Consider the following 9,839-nt stretch of genomic DNA (forward strand, 5'->3'; position numbering starts at 1 on the left):
CACGTGGCTGACGTGTTTATAAATTTTCAGATCTGCTTCTCACAAGCTTATTCTATTTCTCTCTTTGGCTTCATTTCTTTTTCTTCCTCTGTTTTTCTTATCTTCTCCACTATCAATTTTATTTTTATTGCCAATTCCTCCAATTCAGGTTCTTTCTTTTACTAATTTTGTTTAATTTTCTCTGTTTTATGCTTATTTCAACGAAACTAAAATAAATTTTGATTTAACTATATGATTTTTGGATCTCTGATTTTGATTTTAGTTTTGTACATCGTTTGGAGGAGCTTAAATCCAAGACAGTCAGAACCACGATCCAATCAATATCCATTTTATTGCTTTTGATATTTTATTGTTGTGTATTATGTATCATTTGTTGAAAAATGATTTTGTATATTGTATATCATTTTGTTATTGTGTATTTTTATTGTTGTTATTGTGTATTGAGAGATAATTTTGTGGAAGAGAAAGTCTAGAGAAAATAGAGTTTTTTACAAAGTGTTCGTTTTTGTTTTATTTTAATTGTTGTTTCATTTTTGTTTTATATTAAGATAAAGGAAATATTATATATATATATATATATATATATATAAAGTGTGTAAATGAAGTAAGTTAAAGTGCACTTCATATTAAGTTCATGTGTTCGAAATTGGAAGGACATGCTCTTGTGCTTGAGATTGGAGGAGAAAATATTCTTAATAGGTTCCTATGTTTGAAACTAGAGGACCAGTAGTTGTTCTCACCATTAGTAACAAGTTGGACTCATTATAAGTGAGAGCTTGTCATGTGAAAAAGTGAGTCATCTACAAACTTTCTTTTTAGGGTTAATGAACTTTTTGGTCTCTCTAAATATTGCGGATTTCATTTTTAGTCCCTCCAAAATTTTCCTTTAAGAAATTGTCCCTTTAATATTTTTCGTCTAAACTATTGGTCCCTAACGTCAAATTTGCTAGAGATTAGCTACGACTTTAGCCACCGATTAGCTACGAAATTTGACGTTAGGGACCAATAGTTCGGAAAAAAATTTTGAAGGGACGATTTCTTGAAGGAACTAAAAACGAAATTTGAAATATTTAAAGGGACGAAAAAAGTTCATTAACCCTTCTTTTTAATAAACGCATATGTGTTCCTAAGTACAATGGTCTAAAGATAGATAGTTAAAACCCCATGCTATAACTGAGAATTGAGTTTTTTCTAGACCATAAGACAGGACTGAAGGATAGAGAAACACTTAGAAAGGGGGGTTTGAATAAGTGTGACTTTAAAAACTCTTAAGATAAAAACAATTGCACAATGATTTTTATCCTGGTTCGTTGTTAACGAAACTACTCCAGTCCACCCCTTTAGAGTGATTTACCTCACCTGAGGATTTAATCCACTAATCAACCTTGATTACAATGGTTTTCCACTTAGATACCCTCTTAGTCTTCTAGAGTATTCTGATCACAACCTGATCACTCTAGGAACCTTTTACAAATTAATGTAAACAAATTCTTACAAGACTATTACAATGCTTCTTAATAAGCTATAATCACAACTGTGATGTTTCTCTTAAGTTCTAAGCTTAATTCTCACTAAGATATTACAAGTGTAGTGAGGTTGAAGATGAAGTTTGAGAGCTTTTGAATTTGACAACGTTTCTGTATTTTTGCGCAAGAGTTGTGTATTCAGCTTCTCATCAGAACTTCTATTTATAGGCGTTTTGAGAAGATGACCGTTGGGAGCATTTAATGCGTTGCGTGATCCGTACAGCGTTGCATTTTATGTTTCACTCTTCTCACCCATTCTTGTACCTGATGTTGAGTATTGACTTATTTAATATTAATGGATCATAGCTCATCACAATTTCTCTTGATATATGTGTTTAATATTAGTGATGATAAGGATAGAAAATCCATAGTTGGTTATGTGTTTATGCTAAGTGGTGCACCAGTTGCTTGGAATCCACACCAGAGTACATGTCTATCTATTCATGTCAAGAAATATGGATAGTGAATCTGGTCAAAGAGATTATAGTGAAGAAACATGAATTAATGACCATGAAGATCGATAACATGTCTGCTACCAATCTAACGAAGAATCCAAGAGAACATGGGAGAAACAAAAACATTGAGATCAGGTTCCATTATCTTCGAGAGCAAGTAACAAATGGAAAGCTGAACCTGCAACGCTGCAAAACTAAGAATCAAATTACAACCATCATGACAAAGACTGTGCAAGTCAAATTGTTCAAAAGAATGAGAACTATGATGAATGTAGATAGCTTAGAGACAATGAATTAGCTGGTGTGTTGAGTATGTAATTCTTTATGTTGAAGTAGTATTCCGACAGGGTCTGTATTAACTATATCCAACGGAGAGACAAATATAGCAAATAGTTGTCGAAACTTGAAAGTTGTCGAAGGAGTCAGCCTCGAGAAAATTAAACTTAACATTTATTGTGTTTTAGTTGAGTTAGTTAGTTAGTTAGAGTCTGCTTGGTGAACAAGCAAACTCAATTATAAATAGAGAGGTACCCTATCATTGTAAATATAAAGAGAAGTTAAATAAAAATTTTAGTTTGAAAGCAGAGAGAGAAACTCTGCAAAATCCATCCCATTTCTTTCCCTTTTTTCTCAAACCCTAATTTCTCTTTTTTCTTCCCTAACTCTTTTTTCTTACTTCTCAATTTTCGATGCAGTATGAATCATCTAGGAACCAAGGTGTATTTGATTCAATCGAGTGAAGAGTGAAGAGGAGTAATCAATCAAAAGAATTGATTCTTATTTATCAAGATTAATTCGAATTATCTCCAAAATTGAGCTTAATTCCAACATTTAAGAAATTCAACTTTTTCATCAAAATCTTATGTGCTATTGCGATTAATGCCCTATGTAAAGTCTAACTTTTAAAATAGAATTCTTATTATATTTTGTTTTTAACCTCAGTATATTATTATATTTTACTTCTGAGCTTTAATTTTAAATTGTTGATTTTAACGGATTAGATGACAATGACGCAAAGGAATAGAAGCTTCTTAGTTGTGTACTTGGATTCTTCGTGTGAAACCATTGAAGTAAGGGAATTTCTTTATACACATTTTAGGGGTGTAATAAACCCCTGAAAACCCTCAAAATACTCTCTAAGGACTAAGATGCATCACCCAACACAACACAAAAAAGTTTGTTTTAGAGATACATCTCCGAAAGCACCCTTAATGCGTGAGAAAGGTGTTTCGGAAATGCACTTCGAAACCCTAGACAATATATTTTCTTAAATTATCAAAGTTTTGATACATAGTTAGATTAAAACGATAATAATAACGCAAACGGAAAATCACAAGAAATAAAAACGATGATAAACACAATATATTGTCTTGGAATAATAAAAAATAATACATAAATTATTCATAAATTGTTCTGGAATAAAATAAGGCATAGGCTATTGCGTATGCCTAATCCTCACCCGTCGGTCCTTCCTCTGCCTCATGTATCCCACCACACTCGTTGCCTCCTTAACAATCCCCTCTCTATGATGGTCACCGCCTTTGGACCGCCCATATTAATGATATCTAAGTCCAAAGCCTTGAACCCAATCAACTGTATCCGCTGACAGACCGACAAGAGATCAGTGGCATGGTCATCCTCGGCCTGTTGATTCTCCAAGATCTCATCATGAGCTGGTCTAGGTGGATGTCTAGGAGCATCCGAGGTCATTGTATAGTTTCACACTAGGCATGGCAAATAAACCCGCCTCGAAATAAGTAGGGAAAACCCGGTTTAACCGTAGGCGGGTGCGGGTGCGGAGAAAACCCAATTTTTATTTACGGGTGCGGGTGCAGGAGCGGGTGATGCTAGTACGCGCCCTGCACCCGCACCCGCCAACCCAATTTAATTTATTTTTAATAGTTTTATTACTCATTTACACTTTTTAATGTTATAATATCATGTTTATTAGAGTTATTATTATTTTTTTGAAAATTCGATTTAAATAAAAATACCAAACATAAAAAATGTTTTTAAAATAATCAATTATTTAGTTTAATTATTGATTTTTATTTTTATTGAAAAATATATAAATTTGAAAGAAATTAAAATTCTATTCAGGCAGGTGCGGGAAAACCCGTTTCTTATTGGGGGCAGGCGCAGGTCCGAGTTTGGGTGGCGAGTGTGGGTCTAGCTATGCTTAAACCCGCCTCGTTGCCAACCCTATGTGACACTGTCTAGAACCATGTCACATATCCCTTTACACAATACCAACTGCTGGATCCCTGCATCAATCGATACTCCTGTGGTACCATATGATGCTCCCAATCCTCATCGATGTATCGAGATCCCCGCGGACAATGGTGTCTGGAACAACCTGAAATTGAAATCTAGGTATGGTCTGAACATCGCGAAACTGCCGCATGCATCGCTTTGGAAGATACCTGATCATAGTGCTGGTCCAACATGCGAGTCACACGAAGTACAATGAGATGGAGTCGAATGGGATAATCTCCTTATGATTCTCGAACGACATCCATAGGATGTCATCATGAACAGTCCGATCAAGATACACCTAAAACGACAACAAAACGTGATCTCCTCTATGGGGGAGATACATGGCAGCCCTCAGAATCTCCTCCTTATACTGCAGATCAAGCTCAAAACCAATAATACGGTGGAAGTGAGAAATGATCCATCAATCAAAAATGAATAAGAGTCATGTAAGAATAGATTATTAATAGTAAATAAGAGTCATGTAAGAATAGATTATTAATAAGAGTCGCCTCCCTAATCCCACTCTCTCATTTTATCCACATCCATGGAGTACTTGAGGTTCATTACATCCACGTATTTTCCACCTCTGTCCACAAAAAGGGACGTGTCAACCATGAACATGAAGTAACACCTCAAAGCACACTCCCGGTGATACTGAACAAAGAAGGCATCACCCTCAGTCTCATAATCAGTTACCGCAATGAGATGATCATGATAAAGGTCCTTCAAGAATGAGAACTTGGCATGAGCCCCATTAGTCAAGGAACACTGCTAAACTACCTTTTCTGGTTGAACTCCCAAATAGTTAACCATCCATTCAATGTCAACATCACAAGTGATGCAAGAGTGGTTAAGGAACCTGCCTCTGATTGGAAGGTGTAGCAGACACGCGATGTCATCCAAAGTGATCGTCATCTCTCCGAACAGAAAATGGAAAGATGACGCCTCCTTGTGTTATTTCTCTACGAATGCCCCCTGCATTCCGTGATTAATAGTGTTGTAACTGGAACAACAAAGTTCGGCAAGCGCAGAGGCAAATATGGTCTCCTTGAACCAATAAGCATCCGGATGATACAGAAGTACTATTTTCTGAGCGTGGTTCATGGACTTTAGTGGCTGTCGTTCCAGTAAAGATAAATGTTAATATCAATTTTAACATATTTATGTGTAAATAATTTAAATGAAAAAGAGAAAATAAAAAATATACCTGTATAGTGGAAACATGTTGAGGGACATGATCACAGTAATAGATCAAGAGGAAGTGCCAGAGGGTCCTTCTGGATACTCCAGGTTAACCTGCACGAGTTCTGGAACATGAACCTCCTCAGGTACCTTGTCATTATCTCTAGACGAGGACACCCATGATAAACCATTCCTCGGAGCAGAAGTGGATGTTCCCTCCACTTCCTCCCGCGGTACCCGACTGCATTCTCGACCACTCGTAGCCTACTCATCTCTCTCACGCCGAGCAAAAGTAGTTTAGTTTGGCTTGCCGAGTGTAATTATGTTTGGATTCTCAGTCATTTTTCTAAAAAAAAAAAAGTACTCAAAGGAAAGGAACAAGAACATGTTTGAAAAAAAAAAACAACTCATGTATAATTTTAGAGATGCATCTCTGAAACTCCTCGGAAGTGTTTTCAGTTATGCACTTCTGAAAAAAACACATGCGCCTGCCATTTTTGGACCTTCAATCTAAGTCCCCTAAAGAAGCAATTTTTACACTAAAACAACAACATTTTACAAGATATATTTCAAACTAGAGTTTTGAGAGTTGTTGAAATGTGTTGAAATAAGGAGTTAAAATGGTAGAAATTAGTTGAAATGAGTTTTAAAAGTAGAAATTGTGGGATTTTGGGGTGTTTGAGTATGTTAAAAAACAGAATGAGAGGTTTTTATAGTTGGTTTGTTGTATATATCCTAATTCGGAGATGCGTCACCGAAAAATCCAAAACTTAAAAAAATGAGTTTATTCGGAGATACATCTTCGAAACACCTCTAATTTTGACAAAAAAAAGGTATTTCGGAGATGCATCTTCAAAAATATCCATAACAAATATGGTGCGTTCGAAGATGCATCTCCGAATTTAAAGATTAAAACAGAAAGTTCGCTAAATATCCTTATGAAAATTAAGAGATGTACAAAGAAATTCCCTTAAATGAGAGAGTTGTGTGAATTCGGTCTGAAACCATCGGTTTTGTATAGGTATGGCAAATACTTCAAATCCCCACTTTTTTGGTGCAAAGTGATTTGGCAAGAAGTTCTAGTGATCCCGTGACTTTAGATTGCCATAATTGCTAATTGATTTTCAAATGAATTGTTTTTGTATTTCTAGTTATTCATTATATAAAAAAGTTTGTTAATAATTTCATTATAGTTTCTAATAAAATTTCAACCCAATACATCTTTTTAGAGATCACCATGGACAGTGGGACATTTCACTAGATGTCATTATGGTGTTTGAAATTTTTTTAATGGAAGTTTTCTTGCTTACAGTCTCTGTCAAAAAGTTTTTAGCGGTTTTGTTTCCCTCGCAGTGTCCATAATATCATTGAAACTCTGTTACCATGTTTGAAAAACATAAACAACAGCATATTTGTAGGAGAGAACAATAGATTAACCAGAAAAACAGTAGCACAAGAATGGGATAGCAAGAGGTTTGTTTCTTGACAAAGAAGTAACTATGCTACTTTTTACCCACACTCCCAAGTCCTAACCATAATAAATCCATGACAACTGCAAGAAAAACTTAAATAGACATATTACAACTTCAAAGTCCTGTAGAATAGTCTTAACTTCTAAGGAGAGTCAGATAGAAATCTTCTTTGTCACCCCAATTCTCATAAGAGCAAAATAAGCCATAAGTCTATAGGCTATTAGCATTATGAATAGAGCCAACAAAGCCATGAGCTGCCCTTGCAATTGTAATTCTCCCATTTGCTTTACCAATGGAAACTCTGAAATCAAACACTTCCCATCAGAACACGGGTACGTTTCATTAATGTCATACTGAGATCCTAAAAACAGCTTGTATATGTAGTAGTTGATGGAAATGTACTTAATCCATGCTATAAAACTTGGAACATGTCGAACATAGAATCCAACCGCCAGCACAAAACTAAGCAAGATGATTGAACCAAGTGTGATTGCTGATTTTGTTTCCATAATAATAGCACCAATGGCAAGGCCTAGTCCTTGTGAAACTAAAACATCGAGTAAGAGGCTAAACAAAGTGTATATGAAGTTGATCACATTAAGTTTCAACCCTGTCATAAAATATATTATGATAAGGTATATAGTTGGAAGGATAAGCTCCACTGGAAGGTCAACTATGATCCTTGAGATGAAGTATGATGAAAGCCTATACATTCCAGAAGATCTTTCTTTCTTCAACATAGTTGCCTCTTGAGGGAAAGTGAATATTGCTTTGTAGAATGGCAACACAGCCCAGAAACTATTAATGAAAAATAGAAGCCCAATCTACATCCACACAAAAATTGAATCATGCTTATTACCTATTCATGAATTGAAAATCTTATTTGATTTAGTGAAAATACTTGTTACCTGATCCTCCAGTTGTGAAATATTGGACCTATACCAAAGTAGTCCTGTAATAAGGGCAATCACAATGACCTTACAGATTCTTAAGGCAGAGAATGGTTCATGTTTTCTCTCTTTTAAGTCTCTTTTTAGCAGAACAGTGAATTGCTGCCACCAAGTGGTAGACCATTTCCCAAAGCCGCTATCTTCCAATCTACTCTGGCTTTCATCCTTGTCCATATTTTCATCAAGTATTATTGGTTTCCAGTTGGCATCAAAGTAGCTCTTATAAGCAGAAATCAATTTCTGCTTATTTAAGGCATGATCCTCGTTCGATTGATCTGTGTAAACTCCTAGTAAACAAAATTGAGCCTTAACTTATGTATGATATGAATCTTCATCTTTTTTATCCTATAATTCGAAATGATAAAAACGAGGAAAGCTCAAGTATATAAAACAAATAGAGCAAGGAAAAACATACCATTTGCAAGATCTAGAAGGAAGTCAGAAGGGTTCATAGCAATTGCAGGTTGATATCCAATACCAGACAAGTATTCCATAGCTTCAGAACCCTTTCCATAATACAAAGGAATTCCTTCTGATAAAAGCAACACAGTATGAAACATATGATATATCCTACTAGAAGGTTGATGTATTGTCATCACAACAGTTCTTCCACCAATCGCAAGCTCCCATAAATTTGACACAATTTTCTGAGCTGTTGTTGAGTCTAACCCTGAAGTAGGTTCATCTAAAAACAACAAACTTGGATTAATAAGCATCTCTTGTCCAATACTAACCCGTTTTCTCTCGCCACCAGAAACACCTCTCAACATTGGTTTTCCAATTATGCTATCTTTGCATTTTGTTAAACCAAGTAGAGAAAGAACAGATTTTGCATGCTCAATTTTCTCCTGTTTTGTGAAACTACTAGGTAATCTTAGAAGAGAAGTAAACACTAAAGTTTCTGTGACTGTCAAGTGAGCATAGAGAATATCCTCTTGTGTAACAAATCCAATGCTCTTTTTCATTGAATTTGAAAAGAGTTTTCCATTGTAAGTTATGGTTCCAGAAAGTTTCCCTCCAAGTCTTCCTCCTAATGCTGTTAGCAGAGTTGTTTTGCCACTTCCAGATGGACCTAAAATGGCAAGAATCTCACCAGCTTGAACCATGCCTGTCACTCCACTCAGTATTACTTTCTGTTCTTTCTTTGTGGCCTTTGCTTTGTATACAACATCATGAAACTATGCATGGTGATTAATAAAACTCTTTCAGTACTTATCATAAATTTCTATCTAATGATTTAAGAAAATATACTGAAAGAATGTGTATCAGAAATAGACATGTTATTATAAGAATTAAGTTGTGATGAAAAAAGGGATTAAAAGATTATTATAACTCACAAGACCTTCAAAGTTACTGGAGTATTTCCCTTGTGGAAGATCTTAGATGCTTCCTTCTGCACAATAGTCTGAGCCTCAATGTCTTGCATCTTTTGCTCCATACTAAATTTTCTTCTTCACATACAAACTTGAGATAAAAACAATTGGTTGATTATAAATTTATAGACATGATCACGTTAGATTAATTATTTAATTAATCTAATATGGATTAAAATAATTAATTATGTATTGGTCAATATTATTAATTATTAATTATTGATAAATTATTTAATTGAGTTTTGTGTTTGAATAGACCGTGATAAGTTGGACCATTTAGTTAAGCCTAATAAGAGGTCCCTGCCCTCATCTGTTTAACTATTAAGCCTTGCCCTATTACACGATTAACATACCCTGGAAACCCTAAAGGATGGTAATCCTCTCATATCCATTCTCTTTTACGGTGTCTCAATTCCAAAGGTCTCTCAATCCTAAAAGGTACACCATTCTAATTATTATTGATTAATATATAATATTATAATATACTATAGTTTGTATCTATGACTTCAATTAAATCTATCAATTGGTATCAGAGTTAGATTAGATACATATCATGGCTATGAAATTGTAAAATAAATTAATTATATTTTTTAGTCAAATAGTGAACGTTCTTTAAACATTGATT

General features: G+C 34.8%; 1 protein-coding gene across 1 annotated transcript; it reads right to left on the reverse strand.

The window, feature by feature from the left end:
* Nucleotides 1-6,807: 6,807 nt before the first annotated feature.
* Nucleotides 6,808-9,303, reverse strand: LOC131616970 (ABC transporter G family member 9-like). The gene is made up of 4 exons (XM_058888382.1): nt 9,184-9,303; nt 8,257-9,019; nt 7,800-8,128; nt 6,808-7,715 (listed from the first exon to the last, which is right to left on the reverse strand). Exons 1-4 carry the CDS (start codon nt 9,277-9,279, stop codon nt 7,044-7,046), a joined length of 1,860 nt encoding a protein of 619 aa, XP_058744365.1. The 5' UTR covers nt 9,280-9,303; the 3' UTR covers nt 6,808-7,043.
* Between the last annotated feature and the right edge of the window lie 536 nt (nt 9,304-9,839).

This window comes from Vicia villosa, linkage group LG7, assembly GCF_029867415.1.
Source record: "Vicia villosa cultivar HV-30 ecotype Madison, WI linkage group LG7, Vvil1.0, whole genome shotgun sequence".
NCBI classification, from domain to species: Eukaryota; Viridiplantae; Streptophyta; class Magnoliopsida; order Fabales; family Fabaceae; genus Vicia; species Vicia villosa.